Raw genomic sequence first — 21,452 nt, forward strand, 5'->3', positions numbered from 1 at the left:
CACTCTGAGTTTAGGTCTTGGCCATTAAATAAGCTGGCACTGCAGAGGTGAGCTGCATTGACAATGATGTATGGGAGAAACACAATCCATTGCTGTTATGAATTGGTTGGCTCTGGTGCGGACAATGCTCGCGCACATGCACAGATACACATAGACACAAAGACATCCTCAAGCAAGTGTGTAGACACACACACACACACACACACACACACACACACACACACACACACACACACACACTCACTCACACAATCAAGAGGCAGTGCTAGAGCCAATAGTATCTTTCTCTCTTCCAGACAAATTCAATTTTCATCCAGGACATATGTAAGCTGATTAAAACAGCCAACAAAGACTGGAGAAATATGTCACATCCTTCAGGACTGGACACAATATTGAGTGCTGCTTTGGCAATGAGATGCCTTCTCTCCTTCTCTGTTCCTCTTCGTCTAACTCTCTACTCTTCTCTATCATGACCTTTCTGCATCACCTGATGCCATCATGCATTCCTTTCTTCCTATCCTCTCTCACTTTCCTTTTCTATCTTCACTCGATGACTCTCCCTCCTATACTCTTGCCCTTGAAAAGGCAAACATATCAATCATATTTGCTATGAAAAGCATGTTATGAGTTCTCTCTATGCACAGTTTACAATGTATGCCTACAGTATTTTATTAACAATGTAAACTATGTATTTAGTGATGTACCTTTAACCGTCAGTAACTAAATCATCATCATTTAGCATTGCTCAATGATTGCATATGTGCAATACTACACAGAAATATAAAGTCTTACTAAAAAAAAAGCCAATATATCCATCCTGAAGCTATAAAATAAAGAAAGGTGGTGACAGCTTTGTCGTCCATCTTGCACTTGTGGCTTGGGTGGAGCCTTGACAGTCAAAAGTGTGTCAGGCAGACACACACATGCCCATGCAACAGGGGCGTCACAATGTCTGTTTAGCCACAGCAAAATAATGTCATATCACCAGAAGACGTGTGAAGAACACATCTGAATTATGAATGGAGGGGGGGTAAATAATGGATGCAGGGCGGGCTCAAGTAATGCCTTAGACATTTCCTTGAAACACATGGTTGAATACATGGCTAAGGACCCACTGCACACTCCTTGGCAAGTAACAAGTCAGAGAGACTCCTTAATTAGCTAGTCGGCACTGATAATGGTTGGTCTTTGTTGCATGTGGATGCATTCAACCTAATTTCTGTTAAAGAATACTCTTCAAATGAGTGCATAAGATGAATGCGCTTAACTCAAGTTGACAAGGAAAACTGTGCTCTTGTCGACAATAAAGCAGCAAAATGATTATATGAAAAGCAATTATATCCAGTGCTCATCCTTATAGGATGATGTGGAAAGTGATAGTCAAGACAGACATAAAAGAAATGCATGAAGGGAGAGAATAAGGGATTGAAGTTGACTTCTGTCAAAACTTCCTTTTTGGGGAAAATATACCACTTACATTATCATTGTTTTTAAACATACTTTTTGACAGATGACACACAAATATTTGACAGGTTTAATATTTCTCCTTTTCATTGCTTTAAAGTTATAACCATTCAATGCAATCAACTGTCTGTATTCATGTGCAGCACAGATTCCTTTGCGAGTGAGCTGCACCTGCAGCTCTGAAGGATTGTAATGGGCTGTGAACCACAGACAAAAGCAATACCCCCCACAGGGGGGTCAAAGATTTGGTTCGATAGCAAGAAATTAGGGGGTGCAGACTGGGCTGGTGGGGTGACTTCAAGAGAAGCAAAAGGATCAGGGTGGAACTAACAAGGGGCGTGCCTTTGCCTACATGGGAAAAAAGAGAAGACCATTGGGAAAGACTGATGTCCCAGACACCCATGGAGCCTTGCTCTGGGGCCTTGTGACCCCTGGAGGTTTTGTAGAGTTGTAGGAGGATTAGTCAAATGGCCCCACTGCTTTTGTGTCACAGTCATGACAACTCACCCTGTGTAGCGTGTAGTCATAATTGAACTTTTACTGAAAACAGCAGATTCCGCTCAGTCACCCACCAGCTAAAAGCACCATCTATCCATCCCCCCCTCTGCTTCAAAATAGAATCATGAAAATAACTGAATCGTCTGCACGTCAGTTAGTCACAGGGAAATTTGTCTACTAGACTTCTGTTTGGCAGTGAAATGGAATTTCAAAAGAACGTTAAACAACTTTTTTTTGAGATTTGAAGAGTAGAGTGTTGTTACACTAAACTTACTCAATATGTCTCTTTCCAGCTACATCAGTCTTATCTCTGTCACCTCTGCTGTTCTACAGATCCAACCATGAGTCTAGAAATGTAAGATTACTAAAGCCTTGTAGTTGTGACATAATATCCCTACTCTATCCCTACTACAGTCCCTACTCTGATTGCCAGATTTAATATTGATACAATTCCAGTAGTACAAATGACTAATAATGGCAAAAAAGTAAACTGTTCCTGTTTGGTTCCAGGTTGAATAAGGTACATGAAAAGAGGAAAAAAAGACGGAGCTGGTTCTGGCGTAGTCAGATCCAAAGGCTGAGTGGTGCTGCACAAGGCCCTGTCTGTTGTCTGCCTGTTGCAGTCCTCAGCACCGAGGGCCCTGGGACATCCACATGGCCCATTCACCCAGCACTACTGAAACATTCAAAGCTTTGATTCCAAAGGGCCAAACTTTTGTTCGTTCACAAAAGGCCTGACCAGAGGTTCTCCCATAGATGGAAGCCCCGTTCAAAATCAGATTATTTCCAGTGAAATCCTCCTTTCTCCACCTGCCAGTTAACTATGTCAGTGCCATTGTGTTGCCCCTGAAAAAGCTCTCCATTTTGGCATAATGGAGGCTGGATGTGTATTATTGCTTTTACTGCCATTTATTCTGGGACGAAAGAGGCACACCCCACCCCCACACTCCTTCCTCCTTATATTTTTTCTTTGAAGAAAAATCTGGGCCACATGCCCCAGAGGAACGCAAAGTGCTTTAATTCATTCGCACCTTTTCTCTCTGGCTGCCATCTCCAAGGCCTCTCTTTATGCCCAGAAGTGATTTGTTCAGGCTGGACCATCAAAGCAATTATGGTAGCGGTCTGCTTCCCTATTATGAGGAGAGATGACTGACAACAGAGGGATAGTGCGGGGGTGGAAGGGCACTTGGCTTCAATTTATTTGATCTGAAAACATTTTTTCATTCATTGGCATCCACTCAAGTAATAAAATACAAACAAACTGGTCAGATTATCTCCTCAGGTTTTTTTTTGACTAAAAACATCTTATCCAAATTTGTGTATAGCATTTTTCAATTACCTTTCTCACCTTTCTGAGTAAAAACGATTGTGGGCCACAGTTAGGTGACGTAGGACAGGGAATGCCAGCAATGTAACAGAATACTGAGGGGCATGGCAGGCAGCGATGTGCAGCAATTAATGTAATGGACATGAGAGAGAGCACAATCCTTAGACTAATGAGAATGTCTTATATTACAGTGCAAATGGACAGGGTCGCCAAGACTCCTATCATTACTGGGCTATAGGAAGATGGCTCACCACAGAAGGGGATACTCCATAAATGGATAATGCGGGCGGAGAGAGCAGAGCATGGCGCCACTGAGCCGATGTTCCATCCGAGAGTAATAATTCTGCCTGGAGTGACACAGGGTCATTGGAATGGATGGACGCAGGATGTGAGGAAAAATAAAACATTCAAAGAAAAAAGAGCATTTAAGTTGAAGAGGGGGGGTGATGAGGTTGATAAGGAAGAAACTGGAGAAATAGAAGAGTGAACTGAGTGAAAGAGAGGAAAGAGGAGGAAAAAGTAGGGATAGTAATAGAGTAAGAAAGGGATGAGTGAGAGAAAAAGGGCAAAGAAGAGATGAGAGATAATTGTGTACCGACAGCAAAGAAGCAATTTGACACATTGGCTAATCAGTCTGCTGTCTTTCTTCTTTCACAAGCTGTCATCTTGGCCATCGAGCCATCAAGACCTTGTGCCTCTCCCTCTCTCATTGACTGATTCCCCTGTTCAATTATTCAAGGTTTATAAGCAGAAACCATCTATTCAGCTAGCAGCATATCCAGTAAAATAATGAAAGGCTTGCTTCTCCAGCCATATTGACTGTCATAAAACTTTTACAACTGGCAAAAGAAGAATCAATTTCTCAGACAGACTGTTGCCACCACTGTAAACATATTCATGGTGGTATCAGAAGTGAAGAAAAAGCCCTGCCATGGTTGCGTGGGACTTGAATAATGCAGACCATAAATGATTTTACATGCTCTCTCACTAATCATAATGTATGGTGCCTGCGTATTTTTACAATGATGATGTGCTATATTTAGGCACCACAGAATATTTAGACGTGTGTTGCACGCGTGAGGATGCATACATATAGATGAGGAATAAAATTTATATGACATATTTGTGGCTGTAGTTTCGCACTGACCTCACTGTCTCCTTTAAAAGCCAACCTGCGTGAGTCACGCTGTGACACAGAAATTAGGTCAACCGCTGGCCTGCCAAGGAACGCTAAGCTTCAGTAAACATTCCCGCAAATAAACAGCAGACCCAATCAGACACAAACAACGTACACGTACACACAAAAAAAAGATCAAACATGCAGGCACACACTCAGACACACACTTCCTCCCTCACTTGTCGGAAATCTTAAGAAACATAACAGCTCCCATCTGCCATAATCTGCCCCGGGGCAATAGTGACCTGAGTCACTGAAGAAGCTCATCTAGAGTCGAAGGGGGAAAAAAATAATAGTTGAGGTAATGCAGTGTGCAGCCTCATCTTTTACTTAGCTGGCAATGCCTTCGGGGTGGAGATGTTACAAACTCAGCAACCTCCACTGGCTTTCCACTAATGCATGACCCCCATACTGTCTAGCTACTTCTCAGGCCCTCACTGTGCAGCTGATCTTCAAGTTATGGACTTATCATTGAAACCCAGGTCAGTTTACAGTACATCTTCACACACAGACACAGGAATACACAAATATGCAATATACACAGTATACACACATAAATCACACACAAATATATCTGTTTATGTATATCAGCATGCAGTCAAGCCAGATATAATTACGCTTGCATGCACCACACTCACATCAACTCTCGCACAAACCAAATCACAACTCTCTGCCATCAATCTGCTTAGTACTCATCCACTGGAGGCACGGGGTCTGCACTGTGGCAAACTGTCTATTTTTAAACTTGACATATTAGTCATCTCTTAGGGGAGTAACATTGGAATTTATGGAGTTCGTGAATACCAAGCTTTTGTATTCCCTTCTTGTTTAGTTCCTCTTCTCAGCACAGTTTAGCTTATTTGGATGAATTCAAATAAACTCAAAGATGCATTTGGGTAGAATCCCTGTCTCAGTAAGAGCATAGATGCCAATCAGCTCCTGCTGTAGAGGGAGTTTGGTTACTCCTCAAACCATTGTGGGCATGGGTAAAGTGTGTAAAGAGTTCTAACTGATTCCTTTTCTATTCAGCACCCTGTAGAGAGATACAATTGCTCTCAGATACAAAAGTGCACAAAAAAACTGTGCAAAAACTCTTTTCTCTGCCTCTTTCATTACCTCACTCTATTGTTACAGAGAGGGAGAAATGTTCTCTCTGTCTCAAATCAAACAACTGATCCACTCCTTAAAGAAGATCCCCAGCTCTGTTTAATTCCCCTTATTCCTCATTTATTATTCATTATCACTTAAGATGATAAATTAGAATTTATATTTTTCTACAGCTGACCTAAGATTTATCCTGTTTACCTTTAAAAAAATAATCAAAGTCATAGATTAAGGCATTTGATTTTTAGAAACTCCAGGATTAGGAGGTATGAACATGAAACTCAAATTCAGGCTGTCAAAGCAATGATCCTTCAGTTTTCAACCTGGGGTTCTTTACACCACTTTAAGAGTGGACCAAAGGTCCTCTGGAAGACATATTGGCTTCCAAACCTAATGATCTCAAATTGTACACTTGTGGGTAATTAAGCATTGCTGTTCCCTCAGTAGCTTACAACAGCAAATATGTCATTGTGAGAATAAACAACAATTACACTTACACTCATTCTGCTCTAATTGCATCATCCTATGTAACAATCACAAGCAAGGGAATATTTTATTAAATGCAACAAACAAAAAATATGGAAAGTCTCCAAAATACAAGAGCACATGCCACAAACTTTCGAACATGATTTACTCTAAAAACTGAGATTTCGTGAACACTGGGCATTAAATACAGCGTGCATTTAAGACCCTCATGGGTATTTAGTGGTCAACTACAACAGCAAAGTGCTGTGTGCACTTAATGTGGCTGAGAGTAAAGCTAAGGCTTGGGAAAACTCATACAGGCAAGGGAATAATTTGACCCCATTCAAATACATCTTCTACCAGACACTAACCAAACACAAGTCAAAGGAGCAAATGAATAAAGACAAAGAGATAAAAGGGAAGAAAAATAGAGACGCAGATAAACCTTTGGGATTAGCACTAAGTAACTAAATGGGCCATATCACTTTTCCATTACCAGACAGGAATAGCTATTTCAACAGCTGGAACCTAAATAAAAAAGGTGAACTCTGTCCTCCCTCTGTCTCTTGTTCATTCATGTGTAAATGTTGCACAACCTTATAGCTTTCCATTTCTTACTTCCCCACATGAGCAAATGGAGAACTGCCATCATATCCTCGAGGCCCATCAATAAATAAACTTGACGCAAATAAACAGATAAATAAATAAATGTGAAGAGCCTAGCAAATGGGCATCAGTCAGCATTAGTGATGGAACCATGTCAAGCACAATCATGCTTGTCTAGAGGGGGGAGTGCCTGAGTGTGGGGAGCATTCTTGCTGATTACAAACTCAGTATGCGTGTGTGTGTATGACATCACTGTGGCTTTCAGCTTTTACGTTCATTTAACACTCTCAGTATGTGCTGCCCTCCAACTCTTTATCGCTATTGCTCTCGATACATCTGTCCATCACTGCACAATAAATCAGCTCACTCCATTTCACTGAATTCGATGCTTCTACCTTTTCTTCCTCACGTATGCACCTCTTTCCACACGAGATCACAAATTCCATTTCTTTCAGTCCCTGATGTTGTAAACTGGGTTGAAAGCTTCAACCAGCTTCTTTCTTTCACTTCCTAAACTATGCTGTCCTCTGTCTCCCCTTCTCTCTCCCTTGTCTCAAAAATAACTTTACTATATTATACATAATTTTCTCTGGTAAAAGTCAAATGACGGATCAGCTGACTGTCTTTATCCTTGCACATGTATTATGATGAGGAGACTGCTCCCCTGACAATCAGGATTCACTTGATGTTTTCAGATGCAGTAGTGATTATCACTGAAGAAGAGAAATACAGCTTTTCTTTGAGCCTGTTAGTCATGTTTTTTATGTCAGTGCCTAAATTAGTATATGCTGATTAAGATTCGCTTTTTGTTGTTCACAATATATGGTTTACAGCACTGATTCACATCAAATACACAAAATACCTTGGTTGTGAAAATGCTGTTACTGCTGTTTCCATATTGCAAAAAAATATTTTCCTTCGTGTTAATTGAAGAATGTGCAAACAAATGAAATGAATGTTTCCTACTTTCAGACATAGATAACCTTTTACCTTTATTTTGTTGCTTACAATCTCAAAATGAGGCATAAAAAATCAAGTTTATTCTATTTTATTTATACCCAAATTACACGTCATTATAGCTCATGAAACTTCAGTAGAAATTTGTTATGCCTCTGCTCCGGTGACAGCCAGAGACATATTGTTTTCAGGTTGACCATTTGTCCGTATGTATGTATGTATGTATGTATGTATGTCCATCCCATTGTCGTGGACACGATATCTCAGTAATGCCTTGACGGAACTTCTTGAAATTTGGCAAACACATCTCCACATGAACTCAAGGCTGAACTGATTAGATTTTGGTGGTCAAAGGTCAAGGTCGGGGTGAACTCGCAAAAGTGGTTTTGGCAATGTAAATGCAATCTCTGTAACACCTTAAGGGAATTTTTTCAAATTGGGGACAAACATTAACTTAGATTCAAGGACGAACTGATTAGATTTTGGTGGTCAAAGGTCAAGGTCAGTTTGACTTCACAAAATGCTTTTTAGCCAATACTCAATACCCAATGCCAGTAAACATCCCTGCACGCACTTGCCTTAATGTTGCCATCGGTCTCTCACCTGCAGCCCCAATTAATCCCATTGAAAACTCTTCTGCAGCCCGAAGACAATTTTATTTATTTCAGCTTACACAACGAACGGGCCCTGAGAAGATATTTACCGAATTTGACACAAAGTGTCTTGGATTACAATCACTTACTCCACCTCTAATCTCAGAAGCATTGCTAACTAATTATACATTATTCATTTTCATCTAAAAATGCACTTTCTCAGAAAATCTCAAAATTAGCATATTAAAATTAATTCATCAACTTTCTTGTGTTTCAGGAAAAGAAAGGTATGATTTAATTAACACCACTGAAAAAGATGTTGAATTCACCTTGTGACACTACTAACTTCAGTGTGAAAAAAGTCAGGAAAACAATATAGCGAGATCCAGCTACTTCAAGCTGAAGGCATCACATGCATTGTAATTTCTTTAATATCCTTGTTCCCAGCATCACCTCTACTGATATGTCCTATTGAATGGAACATTAAACATTCTTTGACACATTCTCTCTTTATCTGTATTTATGGGAATTACCATTATCACTCATCACCCACTCTGCTGTTCCCATTCTATACCTCCCTATTACAGACATCCAGCCTGCCTAATAGGAAACTAAAATATTAATTCCACCTCATTGTGGCTGACAGATCGTAGATAGTGTCTGACACTTCAAATGCAAACATCAGCCTGGGCATTAAATCTTATACTTTAATAATAGCCACATTATATTGAGGACGTAAAAAAGTACGACAATATGAGTATGACAGCAGAGGAAGAAGCATTTGATTCTGGCTCTGCTTCTTATTGTCTGTGGAACACACAACCATGCAGGGTGGCATCCTATTCAACTGCACATTATTTGTTCTCTATCCGATCATCAGTAGGCCCTGCTGTATGCCTAATGAGCAATAAATAAGGTTTAATTCAACTGACGCAAGTTGCCCATCCTTCAACACTAAGCATGATGGCTTGGGCAAGATTCCATTGGAATTATATGAGGGCAATTTTTCAGCTAGTGGGATGGTCCGGCTGCCTCCCCTATATTTGGCTTTCACAGGCTTTCCTCTGGCTTTAAGCTCAGCAAGTTTATAGGTCTATTAGGAATTCATCAAACAATGAATGGTATCAATCTTATTGTGTGAATGTGCCCAGGGTAAAAAATAAGATAAAACCTTCCATTATGGGACTTCCAAAGCATATTTGCCCTCCAAAATTGATCCACTATTGACAATTTACACTTAGGGTGACCTTTCATAACTGCCCACATACTTGAAAGCCAATATTGTTTAGAGAGTGAGCGAGAAAAAAAAAACACTGCTCACTGCAAATGCTCTAGGATATTATTGAATATGATAAGTTAGGAGACATTTTTGCTCTGCGGTTTTCGTTGATGGTTCACTAAGCGGGAGGGCTGAGTACTTTTTACATCAATGAGCCCCTGTACCAATATAAGACAATATTGGACATAAGTGTTGAGAGCTTCAAGTCCATTATAGCACTAGGTCATTGGCTTCATTTCCAAAAAAAAGAAAAAGATAAAAAAGGGAATAAAAAGTAAGCATTACCATAGGGAGCTAGGCTCCACGTGATAAGTCTTCTCAGACAGGGTGTTGTAAAAGGGCATAATGGCATCAAAAGGGCATGCAGACAGCCCCCTGATGGTACCCTGTACTCAAGTAGATATTGTCAGTATAATTTAAACAGCAAAGGGTTTAGGGGGTAGTTAACAGAAGGGGCAGAGGCTAGAGACCCCTGGTGTCCACAAGGAAAGACTGCCTTTTATTAAGATTTGATTTATCCTCTCAAAATGGCTTCATGTTACACTTCACTTACTTTCGTCCTCTCTTGGCAGAGTCAAGCAAGGAATTAGTTATGCGCCAAGGGTACTCAAATGGTACATAAAATCTTCATCTATATTTCCATAATGGGTTTTCTGCTGGAGATGAAAAATGATCAGGTCCAGAGAAAGGCCCTGTGGGTCAATGGGAGGGACAATGGCTTTGCCTATGCCCTAGGACGTCAAATCTTAAATGGAGTGGCTGTCCATGCCTCAGTACATTCCCATCTGCCTTTCCCTTTGGCTGTTGATAAATATCCTTATCTATGAGAAGCAGGTGATAGATTTCTAACAGCACGTATCTACAGAGCTCTGCTCTCATCCACTCTATTGATATCTCACATCTACTAAGCCATCCAAGCTATAGCAAGAGCCACCGACACCCCTTGGGTCTCTTCGCCCCAAATCATGTTAGCTCCACTTCCTGTACGATCACCTCTAGGGCTGCCCCAATGAATAACATCTATCAACACCCTGAAGTGGAAGCCAGAAGCTTGTGGAGGCAAAGGGCTTTAGCCCTAAACTCAGACACACCCTACTGCAACAGTCCCTATCTGATATGTGACACAAGCTTGCACATGTGTGTATGTGTGTGAAACAGTACATGAGAACAAATGCTAGAGAGGTTGAGAGACAACAAGAGAGAGATAAAGGCGATGGGTACAACGTATGTGTGAGCAAATTAATTGCTGAGGGAATTACGATCACTATCACTTCCTCTGATGTAATTTAAGAAACAAGCGGATGATTTTTCCCCAGATCAGGGGAAAGATGAGAAAATAGCAGTGTGGCTGAGCATATTGTGGCTGCCTACATCAGGGTGATGTAGATTACAAACTCAAAGGTAATAAGTCTAGGTATTAAAACATCATTTATGTCACAAATGTGGCTGGAGGAACAAGGGGAAATTCTTTGTCTTTCCTGCATCTCCTTCTTAAAGACACGTCCCTTTTCTCTTTTCATCTGCCTCTTAACAGATTCATCCCCTTTTTCCTTTAAACTTTCATGAGAGAAAATAGGTAATTTAATCTTCATTAAACATACAGGGGGCCCACTCTGTGGTCTGACCTGCTGAATTAACTACTAGGCTTCAGGGGATTAGACAGTTGGGCTGAAATTCCATAACCCTGACAAGCACTATATCACTGCATCTCTATTTTTTAATGGGCATAAGATGATCCCTCCCTGTTCAATGTCAAATAAGTCCTTAGGAGACTCACTATATACAACAGAGGATGGAACTTTTGATGGACTGACCTGTGCAGGAGAAGCAGGAGAGTAGGGCAGAGACAGGAAAGGAGAGAGGCCCTGGTTTGGGATTGTAATGACGTTGAAAAGGCAGTAAATAAATAAGATTGGCTTGGTTCTCTTTGAAATCTGATTGATGTGTCTTTTGGGAAGCCCCCCAGTATGAAAGACCTACTGAGTCTGTGGCTTTCATCCCTGACCGAAAATCGATGAGCCAGGATGTATGAGAGGCTCCTGCTCTCTATCCAACAATCTCCTGCCAGATACCCAGGTAACTGTCTCACCAGAAAGAGAATAGGAGATGGACAAGGAGAAGGCTAACTCATATCTTTTTTAGCTTTATTCGAGTGAAACCTAACTCTGAAGTACACTGTCTGTCGGGGAAAAAAACTTAGTATAATATATATTGTTAAACCAATCAGATTCAACCTCACAAAATATTGTCTACATTATCTTCCTGAAATGAGACTGGACTTCCAACAGAACCATCGTTCCATCAAGTTTCTGTGCATTGAATTAAGACTGGCTGGTGTAATTGCATAACACATGAGTCTGGCCTCCTGGGTTAGGTTTTCCATCTTATACAAAGTGGAGACTAGGAAATAGGAAATGCTTCTGGAATTGGGTGTAATTGTGACTGGCGGCGCCTAGAATTGTGTTCAGCCTGACACTTGAGGTAGTCTGCTGGAGTGTAGTTTAGCTTGAAGGACGACAAAGAACGACATGCTGGGTTTAAATGAACTCCTTTGACGTAAGCAAAGAATCATGTGCGACTCTGAGAGACTCTCTCTGGTACACACTGCTCATTTGAGGGTGACAGGAGGTTAATCAAGCTTTAAAGCATGAGATTACAACAGACATGACAAGCAGGAGTGAATAGATTTGGCAGAGTGTCTGATATAACTGCTCAGAGAACCTTTTTTACCAGTAAATTCAGATACTGAAATCCCGTCACTCCTTGAGTCAGAGAGAAAGCAAAGATATACGCAACAATGGTGCACAAACATTAATACTGCAGCACTGACCCACGAGTCACACCATCATTATTTAAATTCTGACTTAAACATCGACAATTCCCATGCATAAAAACGTAACAGCCCTAAGACAGCTCTCAGTGACTCAGATGCCTTTTGTCACCAAATCATCCATCACCGGGGAACTTAATTGTTTCTCTTTACAGAGTGTACTTTTTAAAAATTTCCTCTCAAACTGTGCGTAAAGATTTCTATTTGCCCCCTTTTATGAGATGAGACAAATTCCCCCTTTGCTCTATTGCAGCTGAAATCATTTCCAGATTCCATTTAGAAAAAAATCCATAGAGCCAGCATGTCAAAGGGATTTTCCCCTCTCATCACTTCAGTGTAGAGAATCCATGCAGCTGTTTATCAAACCACAGTACAGAGTTCCATATCAATAAACAGAGAAACTGTCAGTGCATAATACATTCTGGTAGCATAGCAGTGCACAAGGAAAAAAAGTGCGGTGAGAAGAGTCTGATGCACGATGGCATGCAGGAAAGAGAGCCATCACAATGACCACAGTCTTATCTGGGCAGTGTTGCAAGAATAGGAAAATAGGTCACAGAGAAACAGGATATTCAATTAAATAACAAACATATTCATAAACAAAGACAGTATTTCAGTTTCCAGTGAACCCATAGTACAACATTAAACTGTCAGTCTCATGCTCCACTTTATCTTCTGTCATGAACAAGACCCTCAGATACTTAAACTCTTTCACTTGGGACAACCACATGTTCCTAACCCAAAGGGGGCACTGCATCATTTTCTGAGCACCATGGTCTCAGGTGTGAAGCTGCTGACTCTCATCCGTCCCACTTCACATTTGTCTACAAATTGCCAAGTTCACACTAGAGGTCATGGTCCAATGAAACCAAAAGGACTACATTTTCTTCAAACACAGGATGGAATGAGTCCACCACAATCTACAAACATAATAAATTAGAATGTATAAAAAAATTGTATGTGGGAATTGCTGTTGTGTAGTGTTTTGACTAACTCTGTGACCTTCACCAGAAAATGAACAAGGCTTCCTTCAAGTGTGAGGATCCAGCTTCCTTCAGCATGCTGCTCCTACCTATCACTCCACTACACTGTTCCTTCTCTTGCAGAACAATGGTGTTTTAGTTGGTCCCTCTTCTGGACTCACCCACATGACTAGAAGACCTGATACTCCGCAATTTGTCACATAAGCACAGACTGAGCTTGTGGCCTTAAACATTGAACAGATTATAAACAGAATAAACATATTATACATTGAAAGATACTGTTGCAATAAACAAACCAGCCATAAAACAGCCTGTTGAGAGTCATGGGCAATTCATTTTGACTAAAAGCATTTGCATAAAAGCCAAGAATCCTTCAGATAATAGGCATATCTGGGGTGCTGTTGTCAAGTCAATTTCATTTATATAGCACCAATTCACAACAGAAGTTATCTCAAGGCACTTTTCAAATCGAGGAGGTCTGGACCTTCTCTTTATAGTATTAATTAATAGTATTATTTACAGAGACACAACACTTCCCACCAAGACACTGTTGCAAGTCAGTCTGACATATTAAAGGCAAAAAGAAAGGTAATATACAAAAACATTGCGAGTGGCCAAAGCATAAAGGTCTGCAGACTCTCCAGCAGAACACTTCCAAAACATTGCCGCAACACAGGAAGTGATATCATGCTGTGACAACATAGGCTAACAGGAGAAGCAGGACAATTGGATGATAACTGTAGCTGCTCTACAAGGCAGACATTGTGCTGAGTCAATCAAAAACTATTTCCTTCGAGTAATGTGAACGCTATTAGGATCACATTAGTGTTACGAGATTAAATATTAGGGATCAAAGGGCCAACACAAAGCAACTTCAACAGTGGTGCACTTTACTGTATTGGATTTTGAGGGTATTCAATGTAAGATTTACATCATGTCACTCAGCAGTACAAGCATTTATATTTATTATGACCTCTGATGATTCTTGTCTGCTGCTGCGCATTTTCATGTGATCCTATGCACAAAAGAAATTCATCACTGGTAATGAAAAATTCTGCAACATTGTACTGTACACTGTAGGTAAACTTCTGTTCATACTGACTCCAGATACCTAAAATGCATATAAATTTGACGTTACTTCCATCGGTGCTGGCATCTATTCAGATTCCCACAATTATTTGTGGAGTAATTTCATTTATTCTTATTCTAATATACACAACACATCATTCTGTCTGTAAATGTCATCCTCAGGCCATTATTAAAGAGCATAGTTGCTCTTAATGTGTTTCCAGAAACACAGATGTAACTTTATCTTATGGTACACCTCTGTATTAGCATGGACTTAAAATGACATGACAGTTCTCCTTTTGTATTGTGTGCTGTACTGAGCAAGCATTACCTAACAGCACATAAGCGAGAGAACACTATTAAACGCAAGCTGTACTTATGACGAGCCTCACATGGTCTAAAGTCTTACTAATGCACTTCAGTAATTAGTCAGTTCTGTTGATGTGTCATTGCAAAACTGAGTTAGAGTGAAACCAACAGTCTCACTTCAGTTATGGGTTTCGATTTCATCCATGTTGCATTTTCAGTCATGTTTCTAGTAACATCACTGTAGAATGATTCACTATGAAACCTAACTGCTTAAATTAAGGTTGATTCATTTTGAAACTGCAGATGCTTTTCTCAGTGAGGAGCTATGTATGTTTACAAGAGACATGTTTTGACTTAGTTTTAATATAAGTTCTTCATCCACCTAAAGCTTTTATGGTTGTTGTTTTTTTGTTTTTTTTTTACATACAGTAAATCTTACATATTACACCTCTAAACATCTCATTAATTGCTAAGTCAAATGCAGTAACTCAGCCAGGGACTGCGTGTTGTAGACCAGCTCAGTTTGAGTGTTCTGAGGGAAGGACAGTGCAGCCAGGAGAAGTGCAGCAGGACACACGGTGGTGCTGGGTTACAACAGTAGTTAAAAACACACACCTAGGGTTCTGTTACCATAGTTTGCACCCGGCCACCGGGAGGCTGGACTGGAAGGGCTTTGATCACCTGCAACAACGTTGTTGATTAAATAAAAAAAAAAAAAAAAAGGAAGAAGGGAAGGATGGGAAAGGAGGGAAAGAGAAAAAGGCATCAGAAGTGACTAATTTAAGATATATTTAGTAGGAATGAACCACTCCCAGAGTTTGGCAAAAGCCCCTGAGGTTTGCTCAGTCACACACATTTTTGACACAGACACATGCTCAAATTAAACCCAAGTAAAATCAGGGGTGAACAGTATAAAATAGCATATTGTGTGACAGTATAAAAGTATTTTGTGCATATGTGCATGTGTTTGTTGTGATACACTTTTTTTGTCCAAAAAAAAAAACCAAAAACACAATTTGAAGAGAAAATATCATTTCAACGATATTGAATCGTTATTTTTTTCATGCACTACATAATTTGAAATTAAGAAGATTAAAACATTATCTTGTAAAATAGCTTCCACTCTATTTCCCAAAATCACAGCAGTAGGTGTTTTTAACTATAATTTATATATTTTTTTTGGATTGGATTTTTTCTACTGCTTCATATAAACACACACACACATGCACCAAATTTGTCACTAAAGGTGACTGATGGTAGGACCAGGTGGGAGATCAGAGACACAACATCCTAGTGTGTACTAGCATATGTAAATCCCGTTAATATGTGAGCACTGCAAAAGAAAAATTGAATATTTAAACCTTGTTATTGTGAGAAAAAACCCCATCTGATAGAGTGCAAGAAGAAGTGTTCCAGAGAGCAAGAAAGGGTCTGTCCAGTATGTCCTGGCTGCATGACCATGAAGGTACAGTTTCACTGCCAAATGCATTGTCAACAGCCACATAGGACAGGACTCATTAATATACCAGTACTAATCTTCTACCTCAGTATTAAAGTGCCATATAGGCTATCTTGTCGGCCAACAGCAAATATTTGCTACTCATAATCATTTTGCTATTAATAACAAAAGCTAATACATCTGACTTAAAACACTTAAGTAATGTGACTACAGTGTGTCAATCAGCATTAAATAGACAAAGGGTAAATAGTAGGCTACTGGCAGAAATTTAAGCCTGAACACAACCCTACAACCTCTCTAGATGTATACTCTTAAAATATACAGGTTGGTCAGAAATGCTCTGCTTTAAAATCTTGGTCTGATTTTTTCCCCCCCTCTTTTTTCTTGGCATGATTGCCAATGTGGAGATGGCAACACCTGTGGCTCTTCTGCAGAACTCTGACTTGCATATCAATTGACCCTGGCACCCCTACTAGCTGGGCATGGGCCATTCATCATGGCAGAATGGAATACGTTAACACCAGGATTACACTAAATCAGCCTCAGTCCAACTGCAGCCAGCATGGCAACATTATAATAATTGCTTTATGAATGGCAAAGGGACAATAAATTACTAATGATCTGGACTAGGCTTCACATGTGCTTGTTTCTGTGGCACTTCTTTTATATGGGCATATGTTCCTATACATGTTCAGGCATATGTAGGTATCAGTCATGAGTCTTTGAAACCATTTAAAGGACACAAGCACACGAACACAGTCTAATTATAAACAGACTGGAGAGCTTCTGTTGTAAGATAGACAGGAGCCAATTATATTGTGTGTAAACTTTGAACAGCTAAAGAGAGCAGGCAGATTTTTTTTCTTCTGCTGATACAGTAGGTGAGACTGAATGAAATAACCAAATTATGAATTGGGATGTAAGGACAGTGTTTCTCTGCTGACTTACCGTTGCGTGGTGTCCGTTTTCGCCGATCACGGAAGGCTGCTCCAGACTGTAGAGCTTCCATTAGGCTATCCATCACACCAGTTTCATCTCCCTCTGTAAGAGAACAGATAACAGAGGCAAAGCTTGTTACAGGATGATGTACATAATAACACATACATATGAATCTGTATATGTACACATAAACACGTGATTGTTTCAAGGTCTTTTCTGGGTGTTCTGGTGTGGAAGCAATAGATGCCCTCCAACTACAGGTGGATGAAAAACCACCTTACATCACAGCGGGAGAGTGCCGTGACTCTGAATGAGATAGAAACAAGCCTTTTAAAAAGTGTATGAGTTTTGAGACAGAGGCCTGTCACTCAGGTCTGTCCTTTTTTCAGTAAACAGCTGGGGAGGAGGAAAATACACTTAGAGCTTAGCAACTAATACAGGCAGAGGAGCCTCAGGATGAAAGCATCCACTGATGGTCATTGGCAGATATTCTTTCTGTGGCTAACACAGGGGAGCTAAGTGCTCTTTACAAAGATTTAGTGTGGAGCCGCTCAATACCGGGGCGCTCTATCATTGTTCAGTCAATGACACCGGGACCGACCTTCGGAAAACATTCCCCCTGCCCACCGTTCTAGCTGTCGTGTGGATCCATGAAACTAGAGAACTGGAGGCACTCGGAAGGGTTGAAGAGACAGGCAGGAGACATGCTGTGCTCAAACTGTGCACATGCAGCACCCTGCTCAATGGAAAAGGGTTTCAAAAATAAGCTTAGGTTCTATATCTGGGTCATCTATCTTTACGCCCCAATACTAATGAGTCAGAGGGGCACCCTTTTTATCATTCTGGTCCAGAACAGACATTATTTAAAAGTAAGATCATTAGGGTGACTTATTGTGGAGCTGAAGACTTGGCCATCAATTCTTTTGCATACATGAGTGAACCAGCTCTTCCCCAATGTTTACTCTCAGGGTCCAGGCATCTTGCTTCTTCACTGTCCTTACAGCTATAGCTGAAGGGAAACATTTGAAAATAAGTGGGGACAAATGCTACTTTCAGCACACAGCCCTTTCCCAGACACTGAGGTGATCAATCTTTTGTAACTTGCATGTACTCAATGAGATACGACAGATGGGCAAATTGAATTTATGAACAAAACATGGTGATGCTGAATGCTACACGATTAATTTAGGGGAATGGTGCGCATTTTGCCATTGTCAGAGAAAGTCAGGACTGCACATGTTTTTCCCTTCTACTCCAAACCACCCAACCTGCAATCATTCACGCAAGAAGACAGTACAACTAAGAATAGAAACATGTCTTATGTAAATTTAAAAAAAGCAACTCTTCACTTGTACTCACACTAATTTTGCTCTCTCTCTCATTCCCTCTCTTTCTTCCTCAAGTCCTTCCCAAGGGCTACTTTGAAATCAAAGTATCTGTTCCGGCTGTGTGCTGTGCTTAAAAGCAATCCCGATTAAATCAAGCTTAATTAGACCAGCTTTATCAGAACAAAACCAAAGCTGAGCCAAGTAGTGCTTATCTGAAATTGCAGTACTACACCTCAGATAGCAAGCTCATTGGTTTAAAAGGGGAGGCATGGGTTTCATCTGCTGCGGACCTAAAGAACAATATGGTGAACAACTTGCAGCTACTATAACTGTATCTGCACCCAAGATCTTTAGCTACTCCTTCTTCTTATGTAGGTTAGCGAGGACACATTGTGGCTCTGACAAAAGGCAGAAAGTGTTAAGTGGCAGGTAAACATTTATCTACAACCACCTTGGCATAAGAAACTTTTTGACAGCTCCTTCTTCACTGCCTTCTTCATGGAGACCTAGACATCACAGGGGGCACCTGACACTTTGATCAATTTGTCCTACTTCTAGCTTAACTGTAGCACAATTCATCATTTGTAATGGCCAGGACTTGGGAGCCCTAGTAGACTGGGGTTCAGTGGGATGACTGCAGACACAAAGAACCAAAATGACTAAAATGGGAAACGTACTCCCCAGTCACCTCACAGTGCTCAATTAACTACGTCCTATTGGGCCACAGCTTAAAGTCGAGCAGGTCTTACCCAGAGCAAGACATTCAAACAGATGAACCTTCTGACTATGAACTTATTAACACAACAGACACACAAACATAAACATACATATATGTATATATTCAACAGATCTGCAAACACAAGGTAAGTGTTCAGTAGGAAAAACATTTAAAAATAATTATTTGACTACACTTATTCCAGTAATCCTCAGAGCAAACTTTTTTCACTGCTTACTGCAACATTGCAGACTTAAGCAGACATTTCTGCCTCCTTCCTGCAATTCACTCTTGTCTTATTTTTGAGCTGTTAAACCTAGGGCAAATATTCATCCGCTTCTCATTAACAGCAGTGGTAGATTGCATGCTGGGGAATTACAGAAAAGCTAACCTTTCATGCCCAAAGATCTTTCTCAAGAGGAAAGATCCCCTCTGCTCACAGGAAATTGCTTTCTAAATGGGTTAAGATGGGCTAAGACCCAAGACATTGACAAACCCTTCCAGTGATGAAACACCTTGGTGGGCACCTCAACAGACAGCTCCGGGGTCCTTTAATGATCTTATTAAAGCTCGTGGAACTGTGGAACACGGTTGCGGCTTTTGCACTTTTAGGTACTTTCTTAAACAGTTAAACCTTTAAGAGCAGAAATAAATCTCTATCAACCTCTACCTCCCAGAGAGAGATGGTGTACCTGTTTCATATCTTTCCCTTTAATCCCTGCCTACCTCCAATCCCAAATTCTCCCCCTTCTTTTCCTGAACATCAGGTGGTACCTGGACCCAGAGGCTGTGCCAAATGTAATACTGAGCCCCGGGGATTGGCTCACTCTACAATATATTTACAAGCAGCACTATCACATTTTCTAATTAGGAGGGATAACAAGAGCAATGTGCCCTCAGCAGGATTGGCATAAAAACTTCACACATCAGATTAGTTTTTCCCTAAGAAAAAAAAAGTACCTACAGTAAAATTGGAAGAAAGCAACTGCAATGTACCACTCAGCCATCCCAGGAACAGAAGGCAAAATTGAGTGTCAACAGGGAAGGGAGGGATAGGAAAAGAATAAGCACAGATACTGTAAGTGTCAGTACTGGAGAAGGAAGATATAAAGGAAATAAAGAAGGGAGAGGCAGAATGCTGAGAAAAAAGAAGGGAGGAAGAGAGCAAAGGAGGCAGAGAGGGAGAAAAGTGAAGAGGGTTTCCTTTGGTGCAGTAGTGCATGTGGAGGAGTGGGATACTGAGAGGGACTAGTGGAGCGAAGCAAGACACAAGGTCGTAAAATACCTTCCCGGATACTTGACGGCCTGAGCCCTGTGACATTTAATTATTTCTAAAACATACACTGCAGTATGCAAGTACAGGCACATACACCCTCACCTAAAGCTGCCTAGACAATTTTTAGTGATACAAACACGTTATATTTAAGAATACTGGCTCCACTTAACTGATCTAAGTTTATGGAGCAGATTTCTCAGATGACCAGTGAGTAGAAGTTTGACAAACAAAGACAGCAAATGGACTGGATAGATAGAAGACGGGAGATTAAGAGTGTAGTTCCGCTTATGTCAGCAGGATGACCTATGCTCATGGCTGCTCGTGGCAAGATCAGTTAGAGGAGAGACAAAGGGATCTTGCCAAGTCTTTCAGAAAGCCAATGCATCATTGATGTTTCCATACAAACTCTTAATCCTCAGTCAAGGATCAATTAGGAATCAAATAAATAGGCTTACATTATGCAGAACAAGACATATAAATTGTATGTTTCTACCAATTAAAATCATTCATCTGCAAAATTTCAAAATATGTACAAAACTGCAAAATAAAAGAACAGCTGTCGCCTGTAAAACGTGACAAAGCTTTTCACTCAATCAGCCAAGCAGAAAACACTGTGTGTATTTGAATGAAACGCTGGGTTCTCTTTTAAACACCAAAGGCATGGCATTTCTATAATTATGCAGCAGTGTCAACAAACTGTGTTCATAAATTCAATTTGCTATCTGTCATCTCCTGCATGTTGTGCTGGCGAGAAAAAACACAGTGGATCGATCGAGGACTCAATTTCCGATGGCTCACATGCAGCCCTCTTGATTCATGGGGGAAAAGGGAGACAAATAATTCTTAGAATTTTAAAAAGCTTCTGTCTGGTATGTGTGGGTTTCTAATATGATGACAAATTATGACATCCTGTTTGCCACAAGTAAAACTGGTAGCAACAGTGGTTTGTTAACTGAAAAGATAAATAATAGTGAAAGAATACAAAATAATGACATTTATCATAGTCATATGTTTTAATCAATCACATCTACATATCCTTTGAATTTATAAAAGCATAGCACTCTCCTCCCTAACC

At 40.4% G+C, this 21,452-nt stretch overlaps 1 protein-coding gene and 1 long non-coding RNA gene across 12 annotated transcripts in view; one reads left to right on the forward strand and one right to left on the reverse strand.

The window, feature by feature from the left end:
* Positions 1-21,452, forward strand: part of LOC139605612 (uncharacterized) — a 271,063-nt gene that overhangs the window by 157,025 nt on the left and 92,586 nt on the right. The gene's annotated exons all lie outside the window — the stretch shown is intronic.
* diaph2 (diaphanous-related formin 2) overlaps positions 1-21,452 on the reverse strand; it is a 353,639-nt gene that overhangs the window by 27,956 nt on the left and 304,231 nt on the right. For 9 of the 11 annotated variants that reach the window (XM_071457232.1, XM_071457234.1, XM_071457233.1 and 6 more), the window contains 2 exons: positions 17,068-17,160; positions 15,276-15,341 (listed from right to left, as the gene is read on the reverse strand). In XM_071457232.1, the coding sequence (XP_071313333.1) occupies positions 15,276-15,341; positions 17,068-17,160 (159 nt within the window). The remainder of the gene's footprint in view (positions 1-15,275; positions 15,342-17,067; positions 17,161-21,452) is intronic. The other 2 variants (XM_071457235.1, XM_071457240.1) reach the window with 2 other exon arrangements.

Source organism: Trachinotus anak, unplaced genomic scaffold, assembly GCF_046630095.1.
Source record: "Trachinotus anak isolate AG129_WGS33_773 ecotype Australia unplaced genomic scaffold, CSIRO_AGI_Tana_v1 ptg000021l, whole genome shotgun sequence".
NCBI classification, from domain to species: Eukaryota; Metazoa; Chordata; class Actinopteri; order Carangiformes; family Carangidae; genus Trachinotus; species Trachinotus anak.